Below are 23,797 nucleotides of genomic sequence, written 5' to 3'. Positions count from 1 at the left end.
AAAGTATCTACCCATGGAATATTCATACATGCAGCACCATGCAATAAAAAAAAATATTGGAAAAAATGTTGAAGAATTGAATGATCATCAAACATTTTGCAGTGCCACATGTTTTTTTCACATACCTTGATATACGTAGATAGGGAGGTACTTTTAAACAAAAAATTGTCAAGTTTTTCTGTCTTGTCTGAAACTGGTCCAATATGAACCAAGTTGGCAGGTATGCTGTATTTTAGGCCCTTTGTTTATATTTTAGTTTGATTAAGAGAAAACATGGCTGTTATATGACATTCCTTATTCTGATAAGATCAGTCTATTCAAACTATACCTGTGTTAATTATTATACCTTAGTAAGCAAGTACTAAACGACCTACAATCTTATAACTTAGCGTAATAATGCATCTAGGCAAGGACCTCCCATGGAAAAGTAAGCCTCTTTTACATGCATTTTAAACGTCATTGACTTCTGAAATACAATGTATTACATTGTATGTCAGATCTGTGATACAAAGCATTTTACAACTACTTGGTATAAGGATACATCTTAGGAATAAAATCAGCCTCTCTCAACAAATACATGTACATATGTACTAGGTCACTCTGACTTTATTTTGATTATGACCAAGCAATCGGTAGTTATATACATGTATATCAACTGAGGAAATCAGATTTGTGTTTAATTTGAGACATTGATGAAGCCGCATACCTTCCATGACTGCTGACAATTGTACTATTCAGTGTAATATATTCAGTACATTTGAGGTTGCTGAGATTTAGATACAGGTCATCAGTACAAACTAGAAATTGTTTTAAAATTGAAAGAAATTGTTTTGAATGATGAGTTTTGAATTGTATTGCATATAACATATTTATCAAGGATATACCAGTCTAGCATGCAAGTACTGTGAACAGAAAATGTTATATCCTTGCATTACCACAAACATACTTAAATATGGACTAAAACCTCATATCTACATTTACAAAGACATTCTGTTGGATTCTAAAATTCTCATGCTATAACCATGACATATTATTGCATACAGACAAGCATTACACAACACACTTTTACTGGCAAATTTTACCAAGTACAATATTAATGTAGTTTATTGGTAATTGATAGGGTGATTTATAAATTTAATGAATTTTATAACTATTCAATTAAATACAAAATTTATGTCTCTTTAGATTAGGAGTAATTTGACTTACTTGTAAACTGAAATAAAAGGAAAAATGGATAAGTGAATAAGATGGACCTGGTTAAGTTTAATCTTTATGTTAAGAGAAATGTTTATAAGAAATACTAAAAGTTCACCAGAGCATGCTTGACATTAATGATGACATTAGACGCATGATATCATTACTAAAATTTAAATGTGTTGTAATGCATTTTAATGGCTTAGAATTCTACTCTGTAAAACAATGAATTATTGATATTAAATGTAGATAAAAAATTGTAAAACATTGTTTGTCTTTAATGTTATATATATTTGCAAATTTTACTTCAAATTGGGTTATAAAGTTATTGAAAAATTTGCATTGCTGGTGATGTTTCCAAAATTGATACTGGGTTGTAACCTGGGGGGGATACAAAAGAGAAAACACCCATCAATTAGTTACAAACTTCTGCAATGTGTTTGCCAAATTCTCTTACAACAGCAATATTGCTTTTAAAAAATCTAGAAAACCTGAACAAAATGGCCATGGCAAGCAAAATAATACTGCAAGTCTTTTATTTCACATTCTTTCATTGTTAATAATAATTCAGTTACTTTCTGTCTTCATAAGAAAAAATTAAATATTTGTGACACAAAGAAAGATACAAGTTGAAAGTAAGCATATTTTGCTTTGAGTCATTGTATGGGCTGTTACTTTTAAATTTTTTTGATATTGAACAAATTATCAATTCCAACTAAGAATCTTAAAATAGGCAAGTAAGAGTTGCATTTAGGAAATAATATTTTTAACACTGCACAGTCATATCCTTTTACACCTTCAGGAAGTTGTCCGACTTTGACACAGTTTTAATGATTTTTAACACCACTTCATGTAAATATACTGCCAGAAGGTGGCTATGTTAATCATCTTAATTCACATAATAGTTTTGCATAATATTGTGACAAGTGTGTGCAGCAGACATGCATGTAATCACTATATAGTGAGGGGATTTGTAGACCTGCATTAATGTGGTATTTGATGAAACACTTGCTCAGCCCATCTTAGATGCAAATCGTAGAAGTTACCACTCGTTTGCCTTATAGACAGGTGCAGATCTAGATAGGGCCCCTGGCAAGACAGCATAAGAAGGACTTGTAAAAAGTCTATGTTTTAATCATTTATGTACAAAATGTAGCTCTATAAGTTAAGGAGATGGCCTCAGATAGATATTAAATGTATGGTTCTCCTTGGCTATTTTTCTGGATTTGTCCCTAATGTCAGTTAATATATCATGTCTAAGTTTTACAGTTTATAAGTTTTGAATTGACTTTTAAAAGTCATTCAGTTTGAGATTTTTTAGTGTTCTGATGTTGTATGCTACCGTAAATTCAAGGCATTATACCTTCCAATATAACTTTAAAGATAGTGTGTGGGTGCTTTTCATCCCTAAAAAATTTGGTTGCGTTTAGGAAAACAGTGTTAAACTGATCGATTAAGTTCAAATTAAAACTTGTGTTATTCACATCTCGATAAAAAGGAAACTGTATCATAGTTGTACAAGATTTTGTCATCGTTAAGTTGACTTCCTGTAGAACAAGAAATGTAAACAAGTGAAATTATCTTGACCACCACAAAACATCAATGACAATGGAATGTATTACTTGTTGTTTATTAGAAGTTGATGACGATTTTCAAATGGAGGTTAGTCATACAATCATGTTATGTACCCGTGTTAAACATGAGATATTTGGTTTTTATGTTTTTGAAATTCAGTTCATTTAAGATATCAGGACATGACTCTTGCTTTCACAAAGTTCTGAACACAGTTTTCCCGTTAAAAGTATGCAGTTTAATTTCATGTCCCACGGCCACTTAGATGATCTTTGTCATTTGCATGTACTAAAGATACTGATTCATTTGAAAAATGCATGATTTCTATAGATGGCTTTCGAACAAGTTTTATTCTGTTGGGGAGGAAATAAGACATTAATTCAGAACATTTAGTTGAAATATGAAATCTGAAGGCTAATTTTACTGTGCAGTTACTTATAAATTTAGTGTTTGATAGAATGTTGAAATGTTTGAAGTTCAGTTACAGCTATTAGAAAATGGCCATCATATTGGACACCTACAGATCAACTCGCATCTTAAATGAATAGCAAGCATTTACACTATATAACACATACTTGTATACATATACATGTATATTTATTTCTTTATAAAGGAAGTGTTGCATATGCATGTACATGTATCCAATAAATTAAGACTATAACAGTACAAGGAAGTCACAGATTTATAAGGGTTCTTGCCATTGAAGTTCTCTACTTATATGAATTGTTCTTGATCTGTTTATACTGATTGGTCTTATTAAGATAGACTAGGGTAGTGAATCTTGAAACTTGTAATCTTAACTGATGAATGACTACTCTTGACAAAGTTATAAAATGGAATTTCCTTTATAAATATTATAACTCACTTGACTTATGTAATACTGATAAATATTTATAAGTCATTAATATTCTACATCATATAAATGAATACAAATTAGGACTATTATCCTTATTTAGTACTGTCAAATCTATGAAGGTTCAGGGTCTGATTTATTAATGCATTGGAATTTTTAAAAAAACGTTTTTTTTATAGTATCTCAAGAAATTTACATGTAATTCTTTTTGCATTGTACAAATGTTATAAAAAGTCTAAGTTTGGTATGGACTCATAAGAGAGGTTAAGAGAGGTAACTGGTTGAGTAACCTCATTTTTTATGTTGCATCACTAAATCTTTGTATTCTTTTTACCACTTATATTTTTTTGTTTCAAAGGGCTAACATTTTTTATGCCCCACCCAGGGGCATTATGTTTTTTGGTCTGTGCATCCTTTTGTTAGTCCATTTGTTCATTTGTCAGTCTTTCCCGCTTCGGGTTAAAGTTTTTGGTCAAGGTGGTTTTTGATGAATTTGAAGTCCAAAACTTTGTACACAAAACTGTTCCCTGTGATATGATCTTTCTAATTGGAATGCCAAATTAGAGTTTTGACCCCATTTCATGTTGTACTGAACATAGAAAATGATAGTGTGAGTGGGACATCTGTGTACTAAGGACACATTCTTGCTTTTTTTGTTACGATACCAAAAGTTACTTTAAGCCAGCAATAATCAGTAATATGCATGTACTATTTGCCACTGGCCATCAAACATAAATCCATCATTATATCATCGTCACACTGTTCTGATTGTCCTCTTAGTAAGTGGTGACTTATTTTCAAATCTCTTCTGAAATCTAAGATTGTATCAATAAAGAATTGATCATTACCTGTATTGCCCATACAAATTTGTTCAATAAGTTTCACAAGTTACAGAACTACCTGTATTGTTTGACTTTATTGATACTAATGATTAAAAACAATTTATTTTTTAATCAGTTGTATCAACAATCTTTATGTACACAATCTTCTATATAATGGTCAATGTGTTGAATACCTCTTAACAAATATTTGGCCAACATTTTGTGGATGCAAGATATATTTGGTGTGGAATATGATATTCCAAACTTCTGTTTGCTAATATTTTCAGTAAATAATTGAACAATTCCAATAGCATGCACATCAATATTGAGAAACAATTACCAATATTTAATGAAGAATTGTGTTTCTAGTGTGCAAGCTCATTGTGTGAATGATGTGACAAATTGTTACACAGTACCATTATATACAAGCACTATCACTGTATGTGCAGAAGTGGATTTAGGGGGCTCAGGGGTAAAATTTGGTTTATTATATAGGGAATCACTGAAGCATGACCTGACCTGGCCCCTCTTAGGCAGTCAGTGGGCCCACTTATAAAAATTTATGGATCTGCCACTGATGTGAATGGTTTGACGTATGCAGTGGAGTGACAGTTTTTGCTGTTTATAAAAGTGTACCACCATTAATTACCAATATATACTATATTTTTGTTCACAACAAGGAAGAGTACTTCTGAACAACACACAAGCTTAAGTACATACAAACATTTCATTGGTGATAAATTTGTACTCAAAAATAACAAGTGACATGACGCCATATCTATAAGTCATAACTAATACAGGGCACAACATATTAACATGGTGTAACTGGTGATTTAGCAGAAGAAACTGCTCCTTTTCTCTTACCTGAACTGTACCGTGTAACTATGGAATGTCGTGTGACATGTTGTTTAGAGAAGGACCCAGTAATGTTATCTCTGAAGATGAGGTTGTTTTTCACAATATATCTCAACATTAAATGATAATTTTATATTTTCTCAGCAACAGTAAAATGCTTAGTTGCGGAATCTTACCATGATGTTGGTAAAGGTTTTGAGGATTAATTAAAGCAGAACATTATATTTTACAAGCTATAAACTGCAATATGTAATTCTATGAATAATAATAATAATGAGTATTAGAATCATTCAGGGTATAGGACTGTCACAGAACTTTCAAAGGGATAAAAGTGTTATCTAAAACTAGGAAAATGTGGTATAATTAGGGCCCTATAGTGATCAGTCTGTCCGTCCGTCCGTAACACTTTAACTTTGTGTCCGCTCCATATCTAGAGAACCATTATGATTTCATACTTTATACTTTACATGTTTATTAACCACCACCAAAGGGCGTGTCATGATGTATGTACAACTTCCTAGGTCAAAGGTCAAGGTCAAAAAATTTTGGTTTCAGTTGACAACCCTGTGTCCTGTGGTGAAGATCGTGTTCGCTCTATATTTTGAGAACCGTTATGATTTCAAAGTTTATACTTGACATCCATTTTAACCAACACCAGAGGGTGTGTCATGATGTATGTACAACTTCCTAGGTCAAAGGTCAAGGTCAAAAACTTTGGTTTCAGTTGACAACCCCGTGTCTTGTGGTGAAGATTGTGTCCGCTCCATATCTAGATGACCGTTATGATTTTATACTTAATACTTAACATGTTTATTAACCAACACCAGAGGGTGTGTCATGATGTATGTACAGCTTCCTAGGTCAAAGGTCAAGGTCAAAAACTTTGGTTTCAGTTGACAACCCCGTGTCCTGTGGTGAAGATCGTGTCCGCTCCATATCTAGATAACCGTTATGATTTCAAAGTTTATACTTGACATCCATTTTAACCACCACCAGAGGGCGTGTCATGATGTATGTACAACTTCCTAGGTCAAAGGTCAAGGTCAAATAATGCTTCATATCAGATTTTCCATACAACTTATTTACCCCACGTTATTGACAGCGGGGCCCACAGAGATGGCTCCCATCTCAATGGTATCTAGTTAGTAATGAGACAACTATAGATATAGAGACCTAATAACATGGATGAAAGCAACTATAGGTCACCTTACAGCCTTCAGTAATGAGCAAAACACACACTGCAAAGCAAGCTATAGATGCCCCCAACATGACAAAATGTACAACAATTCAACAAAAAATCATCAGCCAAGGTTTATACATGTACAAAACTAGAAACTATATTTTCTTGATAACAGAATTGAGTATATGGCACTGTGTGCAATCATCCAATTGCAGGAAATATCACATACTATATTGCATTATTATCATGTGATTATAATAAACATTATGTATTTATCTCCCTTATTTTTGCAGATGACAAAGAGATTTACAGTCAATCTACCTCAGAATCAGAAGAAAGTACTACGCATCAGCTCTAATACACAGCTAGAAGTCATACGAAAACAGATATGCTCAGAGAAACATCTAGACCCTTTTCGTTACACATTTCAACTCCCTTCTGATCCCTACAACAATCTGGATATGAAGTTGACTGTAGGAGATCTGAAATCACAGGAAATAAACATGACTGGTGCAGGTAAATTGAATATAAAATGTTCTTATGTTGTACGGTTACACCACTGTCCCAGGTTAGGTGGAGGGTTGACACCTTCAAACTAGTTTAATCCTGCCACATTCTGTATGTGCCTGTTCCAAGTCAGGAGCTTGTAATTCAGTTGTTGTCGTTTGTTGCTGTGTAACATATTTGTTTTTCGTTCATTATTTTGTACATAAATTAGGCCTTAAGTTTTTTCTATAGTTGTTAAGTTTTGTGTCATTTGGTCACTTGTGAAGTGTTGTCTCATTGACAATCATACCTTATCTTCTTATTTTGATGGTTACAAATATCATTTTCATCAATAATCAGTTGTTATATGAATTATATGAATGGCCCAAAATGAGTAATAAGAGGATAAATGTGTATTTTTTAACTGAATTTCTTATGAGCTTCTTATAGTGCAAAGGACTGAAGGACTGAATTTAGTATGTGTGTAATTATAAAATTGAAATCATGCAATCTTTCTTTATGATGGGCTCAGGACATATTATCAGGACATACTTAAGACCAGCATTGTATACATATGAGATTACTATTAAATGCAACATTCTAAAGATATACTAAGATTTTGAACTTTAAAAATAGCATAAGTCAATAAACCCAATCTTTGAACTAAAGACATTTTTAACAATATTAGATATCAAATATCATGTTCTTCACAAATTATACTGATATAAGTTGCTTGATTTATAATCACTTGTCCTTCTTAGTAAAAATCCCATTCATTCTAAAAATCAGAGGACAAAACTAATAATTTGTCACTAACTATATCTACTAGTTGATTAGTGTTGAGGCCTTGTCAAGGGTTCCTGAGACTTTACAGATTTTTTTTAACTATAAGGTTGTCTTGAGAAGATCATGCATGCAATTTACTAGTAGGAAAGTTAATTTGCATTGAAACAAAAACAAAAGTAATGATAAAAAAGAAAAAAAAAATAATTCTGTTTGCCCTTACTGAGAGCCTATATGGATGAAACAACACATTTAAAAATCACCTACCCTAATCGTGTCAATAAATATTTAACTTATACTGTCTCAAGTATATATCAGGTCCATTTGTGAATCCCTTCAAGGGTTCCAAATGGTGAAGTTGAAATCATCCCTTTGTAAATTTTATGAACGCCATCACGAGGTGGTTCACCGTTGTTACGACATATCTGTTTTACAGATAATATTGGATATGTTCTTACTGTCATAACTACAATCCCGTTCCCTTCCATGAATGTGACCTACCAAATTAGACTATTTCACCAGTCTGAAATTACATCAGCAACACGACTTGTGCCACATTTGGAACAGGATCTGCTTACCCTTTAGGATCACCTGAAATCACCATCCATTTTTGGTGGGCTTTGTGTTTTCTATGTTGTGTCTTGTGTACTATTGTTTGTCTGTTTGTCATTTACTTTTTTTAGGCACAGTGTTGTCAGTTAATTTTTCGATCTACTAGTTTGAATGACCCTTTGGTATCTTTCGCCCCTCTTTTCAAAGTGTTGCAAACAAATACGGCTAGCTTTTTTCCCAGGAAATAAAATGTTGAAAAGTTATTTTTTGAAGAAAGAAAAAAATACATTTATATGATAGACTCCCATTACAACTCAAACCCAAATTTTTATTTACTTTTCATAAAATTAAAATTATGGGGCACTTTTAAAGCTGATCTAAAACTGAGTCCATTTTGTCTGTTTCGATTTTCAATATGTACAAACCTCTGATAAGAAATTAGGTGACAAAACAATAGTCAGCTATTGTTTTTTGCATTATACTTGATTAACAAAATTACAATGTCACCAAGATAATTATTAACAACTGAAATACATTAAGAAAGACCAATTAAGATTGCATTCAGTACTTCCCTAAAAATGTCATTTTCAGTTTATGTCTAAGAAATAAACATTTAGAATAGCATCCTTAGGACATCATTATATATTTTTTTGCCTTACTCGGGTATCCTGCTACCTTATTCAAATATATGATTAACCCTTCCCATTCACAAAAATATTTTCATAGTGCATATAGATTTTGGAAGTCTATAATTATCCAAAACAAAATTATCACTGTTTATTATAATAAGGGCATGAATGTGAAATTTTAGAATACAATTTTGCTTACTTTAAATAAGTAGTTTAATTGTCAGCGACTGAAGACTTCAAATTTATCATGCATGACAATTCTGATTTGATTGAAGTATGTACTGACACTTTTAAATAGACTTTCACAGAGGAAGGTTTATAAATTACATTTTCACTGGTAAGTAAGTATAATATTAAATAGATATGCATTGAAAAGGTACTAAGGTGCACTTTTAATCTGATTAATTCATGGTCAAGTATACTGGTCAGGACAATGTATACTATTTTGAGCTGGTTCAGAATTAGAGCACTCTACATTGCGACATTTAGGACGTGGAAATTTCAATGAATCATTACTGGTTTTTGGTTTGGCTTAGCATTTAGATGTTTGTAGTTTCCAAAACAGAATCATCAATTTTCTCTGAGTCACAAGGGGAAAATATTTCAGTTTTTAAGACAGTAAATCTTTATAACCTAATAAACCTCAATCCCAAGCTTGTAATTTTGGGCTTCCTTCTGTAAACCAAAGGTAGACACTCTTTTTTCCCCATTATATTAAATGTGACCCTGTGAAAGGCTCTTATACTGTTAAAGAGACTCGTAAGATTTTGATGGATCACAGATTTTATTTCCAACTTCTATTTTTCTGGTTAAGGACAGTTTGTGCTGAATATCATGTAAAATGTTGTAGGTTGTTTATCCTTAGTCCTGGTTAGTGGAAAATGTCATTTGTGTCAGTCCTGATGTAAACACTGAATTTAAGAACGCAATTGAAAAAATAAGATACTATCATAAGATGATTAAGTACCTCTATGGAGATATAAAATATATACTGTATTTTGATCCTGTGATAATTGTGTTTTGGTTGGTTGGGTATTAAATATTTGCTCTACTGTATAAACCTCTTCTCTCTAAAAATCTTTTTATATTTTTCTAAAGAAATAGTATATACAGAAATGAAAAGATTAAATGGTGTGTTTAGAAAAACTAGGACATAATGAAATCTCAAAGCTTTAAAGAATGACTTGAAATAGAAAATTGTATGCTTTCCCCTCCATGCTTACTGCTGGTATAAGTTTTTCTAATTCTCTAATAGTTTAATAAAACTTTGAAAACAACTTGTAAGGCCTGGATTAGAACGGTTCACTGATGTACAGAATTAATGAGAAATAAAATGACAGACTGACAGAATAAGGGCAGGTAAAAAAGGGTAAAACTCAAAGGGACAAAATTTATATTTTATTTTTCTCAGTTTATCTGAAGTTTGTACATATAATCAAGTATAATGTAATTTGTTAATCTTTTACAGGAACTGTAAATAGTGCCATGTCTATGCCAAACCTGTCTGGAAATCAGAGAACAGAACAAAACCTTTCTTACATGCCTTCAGCTGGAGAGACAAAGAAAAAGAAAGGTTTCTTCTCCTTTCTTAAAAAAGACAACAGTAAAAAGTTTTCTGTGGTAAGTCAGTAAGTTACGAAAGTATTTCTCCTGGTTCATGGATTCTAAGGCATTGTATATTATATAATGATTTTCCAGTAGTTTAGACCCTAGTACAAACTTTTTTTATCAATGGCTTACAGGGCTGTTCAGATTGATGGACTGTTTCATACTGATGAAATTTATCATGTTGGTACATTCTTGAAATGTTGGGATGTTAGTCTAATCATAGGACACTGGTTTCTTATTTTCCATTTATATATATTTATTCAAAATTGTAGCTTTAAACAAGATGAGGAAATTTATATACAATGGTAGTTTGGCCCATGTTAACAGCTGCAGTTTATGGACTAAAGCCAGCAAAAATTACAATTAGAGATTCCAGATTGATCCTAATTTTTAACTTAACAAAAGCCTTATTTTTATAATGATTAATTGAAAATCTGTTTACCTGTCTATCAGTTGTTATAATGGCTAAATTGATGTATCATTTGTGTGACAGAATCTATCTTCACCATGTTCATTAATATTTTGTTTATTGACAAATTGCATAATTGGGATAAGGGATTTATGATATTAGAATCTGAAACTTGTTAACTTGTAAGAATATGCCGTGTTAAGGAAAAAATTTGCAAAATGTACATAAGACAGTTTGATGAGTTGTCTGTTATTTATTGTTTTGATATTTCCATTTCAGCAAAGTGTTCAAAGAGATGCATATGTGGAGCCACCAGCTCCTAGCAGAGAAAGACCTATACGGTCCACATCCCAGGATACTCCGTCAGAACAGTCCAATAGAAATCCAGGTGCTAGACCAAAAACAATGTATGCAGTATCTACTTCAAATTTAGACAAAATTTCAGATGCCAAAATGACAGTGCCACCATTAGATCTATCAGGATTAAATAACAGTCAAAATGCTAGTTCAAAGTCTAAATCAATGACTGCATTAAAGGCAGAAAGTGACAAAGTTGTTGCTCCTCCTCGTAAAAAGAGGAGGGCGCCACCACCTCCACAAGCTCAAAGTGTTCAAAATACTGTTCAAGTGGAAGTTAGTGTGGAAAAACAAAAAATGGAAAAACATGTCAAATCAAAACAGGAAATCAGTGAAATTAGACAACGAACTGAAAATATTTCAAACAAATACCACTCACGGAATAGTTCTGATTCAAGTGGATATCATGAATTAACATTAAGTGGCGCTGAATCACCTGATGGTCCACGAATTGATGAACATTTAGAAGGAGAAATAAATGTAGATACAACATCTTTAGACAGTGGTGGTCTGTTAAATGGTGATAGTGGTATCAGAGATACATCTCCTTCGTCGTCAAGGAGAAAAGACATTGATGGTGAAATAGGTTCAAGTCAAACTTTACCATTAGAAAGAACAAAGAAAAAGGCTGTGTCATCATCAACACCTAGGTCTAGTTCTCTGGATAGAACGGGCAAAAAGAAAAAGGCACCCCCTCCACCACCTGGTAAAAATCATGTCTTTGTGTGGTTGAATAGTTGCTAGAGTTGTTTCCCTTTATGTAGAAAATACAGTAAATTCAAAAATTTAGTCATGTATTTTATTATTGCAAAATTGCAGTTGGGATGAAAACTGTCATTTCTAATTTTGATATCATTATTTGTATAGTATTTTTTTTTAAATTGCAATGATTAATTTTGCATTCATGTTTATTGTTCAACAAAATTTTGCAATGATAAATGCACTAAAAATTTCTGCATTTACTGTGCATCAGCAAAAACCTCATCTTTGTCATCCTGATTGCTTGATCAGGTGATAGTAACAACAATATTCAATAGAATAGCATTGTATTGTCATTTATCATTTAATCATTGCTACATGTACATCTCCACAAACCACAAAATTTTCTACACAAAAATCATTTTTGAATTTGTCTACAGGCACATTTGATTCATAAATTTTTACCCTGACTGGAGAATACCAGAGACGTATATACACAGAAACAATATCTATTTTGACAAGAAAAAGTGACAGACACACAGGGTTGCATTTATCATCTTATAAAACCCCGTAATCAAATGTTATCTAGTTAGGGCTATCATGGCTATAGCTAGGGTGTAGGTTCCAAATTATAATATCAGAAATTATTTGTTTGATTTGAAGAATTACATATATTGACCAATAAGAAAACAATCATTAGGAATTTGGATTTTTGTGAGAAAATGTATCATACTGGCACACTTGGAGCCATTTCTACAAAACGCATTGTACTAATAAAATAATTTTTGTTTTCACATTAATAAATTGAATTTTTAATATAACTTATTAATCTTTGTTTTATATTTTTGGTGATACACTGTATTTGTTTTTTAACATTAACTTTCATCTTCATGAAACATTATTCTGTTTATTTTTCTCTCCAATTATAAGACATTGTCCATTGTACACATTCAACTGAGTTTAACTAACTAATGTTGGGAGTGGTGGTGTTTCAAAATACTTCATATCATGCTGCATCTAAATGCAGTGCTCTAGTTCACATGATTAAAGTTTTTATTTCCATGTGTGTTGGTCTTAAGTAAAGAAGGTATGATAAGACCATGTTTTGCACCCTTGCTTGAAGGAACTAAAAAAATTAATAAATCTTGCAACATGAATTATATCTTTACAAAAAGAATGACATTACACATGACTTTTCTGCACCAAATTGATGTCCATTCAATGCATGTGAGAATATAAGGGACAAAATTTGAAAGACCAAAGAATTTTACTGTTTTTTCTATTTCAATGCCAAATAAAACTCTTATCATACCACCTTTACATTATGGTTTAGTAGTACACAGAGTGTTATTTTGACTTAAACAGAGTTTGTGTAACCAAGTCTATCATTCATGTCACTACATGACTTTTTGCGTTCATATTAAAAATGATTAAAGATCATTTGAAAGTATTTATGGTATAAATACAAAGCAAAATCATTGCAGTATATGATTAGTATTTCATTCTGAAAAGTTTGTTAAAAATGTATAATGGTTAAAAAAAAAACATGAATGATCATGATGATAGACTTGCATATAAATAAAACAGTGTTTTCCCTAGCATGTGTTTAAGGTTGAAGAATGGGGGATTAGGTCAGGAATTTTGAGGTCTAGGGTCTAAATTAATGCACTTGAGCCTAACATACATAAACCATCTAGGGAAAACACTGTTACAGTACCTTGTGATTCTCACTGCTTATACATTAATTTTCTGATTCCATAACTATAAAAAATAAATTAACATACTGTTTCTTTTTGGTGCTTGTCAAAATTTGCGGTTACAAATCTACTTAAAATATATGTTCAGTGAGAATCATGCACTCCATGCTAAGCTGTTAGTAATGCTAGTCAAAAATACAGAGCTTGTAGTGTTTGCTGTGATTTTCCAATCATTTCCATCTTTAGGTCCTCCACCTCAGCCTCCTGTAAAAACCTCTATTTCCTCCACTGCACCTGCTCCAAAAACAAAGAAAAGTAAGTAGCACCAGTTTACCAAATAATTTTTATTTCGGTAAACCAGATTGTAAATTATTCTTAGATAATTGTGTTTTTATTTTTTCTTCTTGAAAAAAATTTACACTAGTAGAAAAATGAACATCATGAGTTGTTTAGATGTAAGAGGACGGATAGATATGGAAGATTACAAAACGTACTGCATGAATTATAATAATTTATATAACAGAATGGTGTGAGGCTCAGAATGATTATAATACTTTTAACACAGAGAGAAGCTGGACATACATGTATGTATGCCTGGGTTATTTGATATGTTAATGACGTTAACAATGTTAATATTTACATGAAGTCTAAGGAGGCTTTACCAAGGGACATATCCCTTTCTATGCTTTACAAAATTTGAAAGATTTCCTGCTTTAATATGTATTCCTATGTAGATATATGATATTTAGATTATCATTAAAAGAATGACCTAGATTAGTATATATATAATAAAAGTATACTATTGTGTGTAGTGGCAGGAATGTCTGATGATCAAATTATTACAAGTAATATAAACACACTCAAGCATGCTATTTCAGTAGGCAAATAAAAAAATTTATGGTTCAATAAATTCAAAATAAATAATAGCCATTCATCAAATGAAGGATAATTGTTACTGCCAATCATACTGGTTTGATATAATCATAAAAACAACAATACTTTACTGTACATTATTTGTTGACTCCAGTTATAAAATTAGTTAAACAATAACAATTATTTGCTCCAAAATCATTAAAACTGACTGACTGGTATATATATACTTTTAGAAGACGACGATGTTGCAATAAATGCAGTCCTCGATAGCTTGGACCAGGATTTGGATGACCAAGATACGAGCGGTGAGGGAATGATGATGGTGGAAAATTCTTCCATCCACAGCGAGGACATTGATGTGGATTCAACATCCCATCTACCAAGACCATGTGCTTTCATAGCTCCGCCTCCACCTTTAGAACCCCCTCCAGATGATTCTGAACCTGTGGATTATAACATGATAATAAATGGTCGTGTGGACACTGTGGATGTTGGTGTGGAGACGAGCGATGACAGTAACTCGTATGGTCCAGTAAGCACCAGAAGTTCTACAGATTCTCCTGTCAGTAGTAAGTATTTAATTACTGCTTGTCTGTCCAGACCATGTAGTTATAACCATCCCATCTATAGGCCATGTAGCTGTAACCGTACCATCTATAGCCTAGGTCATGTAGCTGTAACCATCCCATCTATAAACCATACAATATACCAATAGTTATAACCGTCCTACCTATAGAAAGGAATATTTAGTATTAATATGCATCACACCTATAGTCAAAACCATATAATTGTAATCGTCCTCTGCAAACACTAACATAACCATTTTCACGTTGATTTAGAAAACCAGGTACCTTTATGTATGAGTTAATAAAGAAATCAAACCATAAATGGCATTTAAAAAGAAGAAAGCAATTATAAGAGCAAGGTTTGATTTTTAAAGCACCTTCTACTGTAGGTTAAGGCATACTGGTTTGCTCTTGCCAGCTTATACTTATATTGATATTCTTAATATCTGTACTGATTGTTGATAAATTAGAGTTATTCCCCTTACAACACAATATTTCATGTATGGTATCAACATTTCTTATACTATTTTTATGTGAAGGATTGGACAGTTTAATATACTGGGAAGATAATGGTAGGATTATTGTTGTGATCATCATGTGTGTGTTGCACATTTGAAAGCATTAGTAAATTGCAACCTTTTTCTGTTTTCTGTACTACCTATTCATAAATCGGTTGCTTGAAACCCAAAAATTGGCAGCACTGTCAATACATATAAATTTTAACTGCATTAAATAATGAACCTTTAAAATAAACCCAGAAATTATTAAGAAGTTTTATTGAGAAGTAAATTATTTTTTTTGGTGAAAATTTTCCATCAAACTAAATAATTATGATAAAGAAAATTGATATTTGAAGATACCAATCTCTGAAATATAAAAATTGCCAGCTGTTAGAATGGAACCTAAATTCTCAGGCCTATTGACGATCATCTCTTACTAACTCAATAACTTTCTTTACTGTTTTTTTCTGCTTATAAATTGCCTTTATTCTCATAAAAAAAATGCATTTCATGATTACTTAATATTTAAGCTTTACTTTATGCCTTAGATGTTAAAACTCAGCCTTATTTCTGTTTTAACTGCACATTTTATTAGCACATTTTAATTTATTTGCATGATATTGCCAAAAATTGAACCCCTTATGCTTAAAATTAATGTTGATCTCAAGTTACATGCACCTAGATTAAAGACTTTTTTTTTTTACAATTTACTAAATTATTATATAACTTTTTTATCTTTCGGATTACACGTCTTAAGTTGAAATTCAAACACATATATATTTAGAAGATCAGAATATTTTCAAACACATCTGTTCATGAAGTTTTTTTGACTTGCTTAAAAAAAAGATCAATGATTTAATGCTGCACTCCTTAATTTGAATAGATTAGAAAGTAAAAAATGATTAAAGCTTTGATTGGATAGGTACCTCCATTTATAGATTAAAGTATATTTCAGTTATTCTGAGAAAGAAAAAGAAAAACTTAATGAGGAATACAAATTAAATTTTTAAAATCATATATCTGTATACAGAACTTATAAAATATTTATTTATATATTTGTCTTGTGTTGAACCTTCGTGTCTTTGTTCTAATTCAATCAAGATCTGGGCACTATCTTGAACTGACACTCTGTAGATTATTTTTGGCCTACATATGACTAAATTTTAGAATTAAAAATTATTAAAATTTTAAAGTTGTAACAAATTATGAAATATTAATACATGGTTTCTTTTGAATTTTATTAGAAAAAAAAAGATATATAAAGAGGCAATAAAAAACAACATCGTAAAACTATATCTTAATCGTGAATTAGTTCTTGTTACATCTAAAATGCACAGATCTTGAGATTGCATGCATGTTCTAAGCTTGTGTAATCCATGTGTATCCTCTATTTTACCTTGTCCCAACAGTGCATAGCCGAGCTGAGAGTCATACCAGTATCAGTTCTGTTAATACCGTTGACGATGTTAGCATGGATTTTGAACGAACAATAGCTGTTTGCCAAGAGGAAGTGATGCGGGCAGAACAAGGTATTATGGGATACCATGTGTGACCATCTCATAATAGTGCCTCATCACTGCTAACACAAGAAACTTTATCTCTTTCTTTTTTTTTTTAATTTGTCTGGCTTGCATTGGAAGGGCATTTTTAACTTCAGCAAAGAATGGTGTCCTTGTGCTAATTTTATCAACAGAGATTGATTTACAAAGGTTTCTTGTCTGTAGGGGTGAAAGTTTAAAAACATTTTTACAGATTGCATTTTATGTAAGATTTTTCCTCAAAATAAGTTTGAAAAGAATTATTGACATTATTCAGTGCGATTATGTAGATATTTTCATACTGTTAAGTTTCACCATTTGTAAAAGTATTGTTACAAACTGAAATGACAAAAAGAAAGTTTAACTGAAATGAATTTAGTAATCTACCAATCCTTAGATTTTGAAATACAAGAATTAAAGGAAGAACACACTAAATAGATAAGATTACTGTTTATGCTAAAACAAGCAGGAATTCTGTATGAAGATGTCCTTTTAGTTTATCAGATCATCTATCCAATACCTGAACAAGGAAGATGAAATTAGTACAAGGACACCATCTCTATATTCTAATCATGTTTGTAACACATTAACACACTATTCTTTCTGTTCAAAAATAATGTTGATATTGTCTTGAATATGTAACATTTATTATAGAGAGGTTTCTTTTTCATTGCTCATACAATGCTTTGTCTTTACAGTACTGCAGTTTAAACTCTCTTTTTTCACAAAAGCCCAAGAAATGTTTAAAAATAACTTTCTTTAAATTTTACTTTAAATAAAAGCAATATTATTCTCAGAATTTTCATTCTTAATAATTACAAAGTTGATCACTTTTTTATGAAGTCAGAATTAACCAATCTCCAACACAAAATAAAGTGTTTATCTAAGTAATCATAATAATCATATTATCTAAGACACTTTTTGGAATAGGTCATCATCCTAGCAAAATCCGTAGTTTATGCTTGATCATTTTGATTGTCTTTGATTCAGTTTGTGTCTGACATCATATTTACGTCATTTCTGGTATAAGTGGTAGAATCAACTTAACTTGTGTGACTATGCCTTTCACACTTTACAACTGAGTTCATAACACAGTAACAAAATCTCATTTCTCAGTAACTAAAGTGTGATAAAAAATTGTGTAGATATGTTTTTTGGAGTGGAGGTAAGCATTCAAGCACAAGTAGGTCACTGTGACCTACATTATACATTTGATTGACTTAAGTTTATATCAAATGAACTTACTGTCAACTGTAAGAATAAGAACCATCTTAACTTTTATAAGGATGCATATTTGATAGTAGATCATTATGACCTTGATTTCATGCTATATTGACCTATGTTAAGTTGACTTGAAGTAGTTACTTTTAGAGAAGACACATAATTAGCATTATCCTGCAATTAGCCATCAATTGTACAAATAACAGATATATTTACACAAAACTGAAATATTAAAATCAGAGTCTTTTCAATCTTGTTTTTACATAAGAACAAATTTGTGGTGAAGGGAAAAAAGTATTAAAGATAACTTCAGTAGTTATATAAAAAGACTAGTCAGAACTTTTATTGTAAAAGCATGGCATGAAAAGTAAGGTAAAATTGTGTACCATAGCATGCATTTTTAGCTTTATCACAGCCAGTCTTGAGCAAAAGAGTTTCTTTTGCAGTAAAGGTATTTTTTAATGTTTTGGTTTGAAGTGCTTTTTGATATTGAATGCTTTCAATTTAATGAATTAAGCCTACAAAGGAATTATTGACCTATCTTTAACAGTCCCTGAAAATACTGATAAAATACTTATCAGAGTGTAAATACAGTGACTTCTAGATTTTCTCTGGAACTGAATTAGGGTCTTCCGTTTTCATTTGATAATTTTTAAAGAAGATAATTTTATATACTGTGAAAAAATAATGAATAAAAAGACACAATATCATCTCACCTTAAAAATAATTATTGCCGAAATAATTTTATGTTTAATTATTTAGCCTTTTAATCTGTTGGTCTTGAATTCAGATTTAACAGCTTAGAATAGAATTTTATGTTATGAACAAACACTCATCACACTATTATTTCTTTTCTTTTAGAAACACCTGAATATAAAACAGAGATGGCACAGTTTGTGGAGAAAATGACGGAAATGACTGTCGATGGTAGCAAGAAGGCTGTAGATGATTTTGATGACAATGTTATTTCAAATGAGGCCATTGCTGATGATGCTGTGTATATTTTCTCTAAAGATAATGGGGAAGATTCAGATGAAATGGAAAATATTCAGCAGACAGAATCAAATCAAAGTGAAAAGGAACAAATCCAAAATATTCGAAATTCAGACAGAGAAGTTGCTGAAATTACTTATGATTTCAAAATAAACACTGTTCCCCCAGAATTCCAGTCTGGAATGGAAGCTCCTGATGAGGTAGAATTTAAGGAAGAAAGCAAAGAGGTTCAGCATGAAGAGGAGGAAGAGGAAGAGGAAGAGGTTGTTATAACAGAAACATTTGAAATCATTTATCCATTTTCAGAACCAGAAACTGCTGAAGCAGAAGTTGAAAAGATACATACAGAAGTTTCATATGTAACCGAAAAGAAACCAGAGGTCAAAATGGAGAAACCAGAGATCAAAATAGAAGAATTACAAACAAAACAAGAGAAAATACAGGAAGTTGCAAAAGCTCCTCAAATCATACAAGAAGAAAAAGTTATTCCTAAAGAACCAGAAAAACCAAAACCAAAGGAAGAGTTTGTTTTGACATTTGATGACCTGAGTAAGGTAGATTTCTCATTAATGAGAAAAAAGAAAAAGATTCAACCAAAACCTAAACCAACATATCAAAGTACTCCAGATAAACGTCACACTGTTGCAACACTAGATGAAATCAAATCTAATTTTGCCATAAACAATGATAATGTGTTTATAACTCCAACTAAGGGACATAATCTGGAAATGGATGATGGCTTTATCATCACTGAAGCAGGTTCTGTAAGGGGACATAAGGGGGAAGTGAAAACAAAATGTTCTGAACTTAGCTTTTCTCCAAATTCTGAAGGAGAAATGGAACATGTTTTAGAAGAGAAATCAATTTCTATGATTAATCTCCCAGCTGTTAGGGCAACTTTAGACAGTTCCATAGAAGACAATAAAAGTGAAGACAATGTTAAAGATGACATCGTAGTTTCAAGAACAGAAATTGTATTTTCTGTGAATTCAAATTCTCCCAAACAGGAAGGTGATTCATCTGAGAGAAAAACTTCAGTAAACAGCAACTTGGAAAAGTCTGTAAATGACTCTGGTGTAGAGGCTGAACATGATACAAGTATAGATCATCAGGAAGTACTAGCCACTCAATATAAACAATTACAACAACAATTCTCAATGTGGAAGGTACAACTAGAAGATAACAAAAAATTACTATCATCAAGTCAGGCAATTCCTTCTGATGAAACCACTAAACAATTTCAACAACAATTACAGTCACAAATTCAACTTCAGCAACAAATGATACAACAGATGCAACAAAGTATGGAAGCTTTATCATCACAACAACAGCAAAGTAGCGTGGTGGACCAGTCATCACAAAATAATCTTACTTCATCAACTGACAAATCATCACATAAACAAATATCAGTTGATATAGGAAATCATGTAGACCAAGTTATTGAATCGACTTCTGTGAAACAAACATTTGTTCCTCCTCCACCTCCAGTTGCCCCTGCCTTGCCAAATGGGAAAGCTATTGTAGAGGTTACTTCCTCAAACGAACAAACAAAACCAAAGTCGAAAAGTAAACCTCGTAAATATATAGAACCAAAACTGGACCCACGAGAGGAATTAATGATAGCTATCAAAAACTTTGGTGGAAGAACTGCAATGAAAAAGGTGGGTTGTGATTTTATTTTAAACTTTAAATGAAATAAAATTCAGTTGGTCTCAGTTCATTCTGACAACTGATGATTTAATGGGACAACTGCTGAAGGATGTAATGGAATGAGCATGTTATTTGTGTGTTAATTAAAATGATAGTATGAAAGGAAAGAAAAAAATAAGTACAAATCAGTTTGAATAGGTTTCCAAGAACAACATTTAACTTAGAATTATTGATTAACAGAAAAGTCTAAAAATATACCTGGTGTGATACATATAGGAGAAATGACAAATTATTTACAATACATACTAGGTGGGTTCTTGGTCAATTTTAGAACTTGGAATTAAATAAGCAGTTGCTTAGTAATAATGTAATAGCTGAAGTATAACCGGGTATTTGAGGTCAAGATACTCTGACATTAATAGTGCAACTTTGTGACTTAGATAAACTGTTACCGAGCAGACTTGCATATAAGTTATTAGAAATACATCACACACATTTCTATATGTTTATTTTATAGTTGAATTCTTTTTTTTTTTTTCTTTTGCAGGTGCCTGTTAACAAAACCCACTGGCATTCAGGAATACCTTGAATTATCAAACAAATGATTAACAAAACTTCAATGGTGCTATAAAGAAACACAAGAGTAATCTTCTCTTCAAGAGTTGTGTCCCTTGTGTGATCAGCTGAATCAAAGTCAGAAATGTGATAGACTGGCCAGCCATTCATAAACTGACTGCATTTGAATGACATTTAGATTCAGAATGTATTGGTGTTGATTTGAAGAGTAGTAGTATTAGGATAAGATGCCTTATTAACCCATGTAAATGAAAGGGTTTTATATTCCATATAATATATTCTACATTTTGGATATTTAAAAAAAAAATCATTATTTACAAAAATGATTTTATAGCAATTGGAACACAAATATTTTGAACCTGAAAGACAAATGTGAAAGATTCAAAACTGACATGTGCAGTTACCAAAAGTGTGCGTCTATTGTTAAGAGAGTGAAATTTATAGGAAATTATCTTTTATATTTTATAGGTTTTCTTATATAGATATACAAGTAAGATAGTTGAAAGTACCTAATGAATATTTAATTTTTTTTGAAATATAATAAAATTTAAGCATTTAATATTCTTCTACATTTTGATAACATTACTTTTTGAAACATATCATTTTTATTAACACTGTAAGCATTTATACTTGTATATGTGTATTAAAAAGGGGAAATGGGGGACAACAAGTAACTGTGATACATCTTTATAAACTAATTTAATAATATAAAAGACTGATATCAATCTACAAATTTATGTTGCTCTACAAGAGTCTAGGTCAAAAGCCAGGTTGCTTTTGTTAGCTCCAGGTTTACAAGTATGTTTTTATAATAAGACTATTTAAACATGGTTTATCCTTGTAAATGGGAATGTGACAAAAGGTTGATGCTAAATATTCCTATGAGCTTTTATCAGAAGAAATCAACTAGGGGCAATGGCAGAAAAAATACCATTTTAGAGGAAATATGTCCCTTAATATTTGTATAACTGATAAATTTCTATAATTTGTCTTCTTGTTTTCATGGCCAGTAGGCTGTTTATGTGCAATGTTTTGTTGAATAAAGGTTGGAACTCATAACATAGAAATATTATTAGCGCACACAAATAAAAATTCTATGGGGTTCAACAAGGGTAAATATGCCAACCGTATCTGTTTTTATTTGCATGAATGACATTGATAATTGTACATAGTTATAAATTATAAAAGACTTACATACATTAATACCTGTGATACCTTGTTGATATTTTTATGTAATTGTATAGTATATATTTTATACAGAATAATACTCCAGTATTTAACAGAACAAGTGTTTAGAGTAGTTTATTTTCTTCTTGACCATTTTGTATTTGTAGCTGTTACAAATGAAAAAAAATATCACTTGTATAAGTGTCCATTCCTTAAAATAGAGTGGCATTAAGTATCCCTTTCAATTTTGTTATCCTTTCTATCTTTTTCTTTTTAACTTCGGTTCTATTAGATATCAACTTTTTAGTTACTAAATATTAGTCAAAAGTTAACTTTGTATTAAACCCAATTTTGAATTCTTATATTTAGGTGCCTAGATCAAAATAGTTGTGAAATTTCACATATTGAACTATTCTTGAAAGAAAGATAGATAATTTGATTGTCTTACTTGTGTACTATTATAAAAAGTAGGTAAAATCAGGAGCAATTTGACAGTTTTTACTAATGCAAAATGGTCAATAAGCAATAATGAAGATCTGGGTTGGAAATTTTCTTAATAGAAATTTCCTAATACAGCCATTCCAAAAAATTGTACAGGAAAAAATTTTGTATGTCTATTCAGATTCATATTCAAATTATTAGTCATTTGTACTATACAAAGTATAAAATTCCCACCTAATATTATACTATGTTAAAATATGGCTTTACTTTAGAAGCCAAAAGTAATAAAATATTTATATTAAATTTTAATTTGTTTTATTATTTAATTCACTACTGTCTTATCTGCAACATTGCTTTGATAAGAAACTTATAATACAGATTAGTCCAATGGATAACTTCATGAGTTTATAGAAGGTTGATATAGCCATTTGCTGTGGTGTGAGGACTGCATTTTTTTACCAAATAAGTGAATTAAAAACTTATTATTAAATTATTGAAATGAAAGGATTAATCTATAGAATTCAATAAAACCTCTATTTTTATGCCCCTACCATAGCAGAGGAGGCATTAAGGGCAT

The 23,797-nt window shown here is 31.3% G+C and overlaps 1 protein-coding gene across 16 annotated transcripts in view; it reads left to right on the top strand.

Moving 5' to 3' along the window:
* The window catches only part of LOC143065073 (uncharacterized), a 76,112-nt gene extending 52,583 nt beyond the window's left edge, over positions 1-23,529 (top strand). For 12 of the 16 annotated variants that reach the window (XM_076238394.1, XM_076238393.1, XM_076238396.1 and 9 more), the window contains 9 exons: positions 6,769-6,991; positions 10,394-10,545; positions 11,222-12,005; positions 13,942-14,010; positions 14,802-15,137; positions 15,674-15,706; positions 17,044-17,163; positions 19,255-21,047; positions 21,584-23,529. In XM_076238394.1, coding sequence (XP_076094509.1) covers positions 6,769-6,991; positions 10,394-10,545; positions 11,222-12,005; positions 13,942-14,010; positions 14,802-15,137; positions 15,674-15,706; positions 17,044-17,163; positions 19,255-21,047; positions 21,584-21,625 — 3,552 coding nt within the window. In that variant the 3' untranslated portion in view covers positions 21,626-23,529. Of the gene's footprint in view, positions 1-2,728; positions 2,857-6,768; positions 6,992-10,393; positions 10,546-11,221; positions 12,006-13,941; positions 14,011-14,801; positions 15,138-15,673; positions 15,707-17,043; positions 17,164-19,254; positions 21,048-21,583 lie in introns of those variants that run through there. The other 4 variants (XM_076238405.1, XM_076238401.1, XM_076238400.1 and 1 more) reach the window with 4 other exon arrangements.
* The last annotated feature ends 268 nt before the right edge of the window (positions 23,530-23,797 follow it).

This window comes from Mytilus galloprovincialis, chromosome 2 (assembly GCF_965363235.1).
Source record: "Mytilus galloprovincialis chromosome 2, xbMytGall1.hap1.1, whole genome shotgun sequence".
NCBI lineage: Eukaryota > Metazoa > Mollusca > Bivalvia > Mytilida > Mytilidae > Mytilus > Mytilus galloprovincialis.
This window is presented reverse-complemented; position numbering and strand designations above follow the sequence as displayed.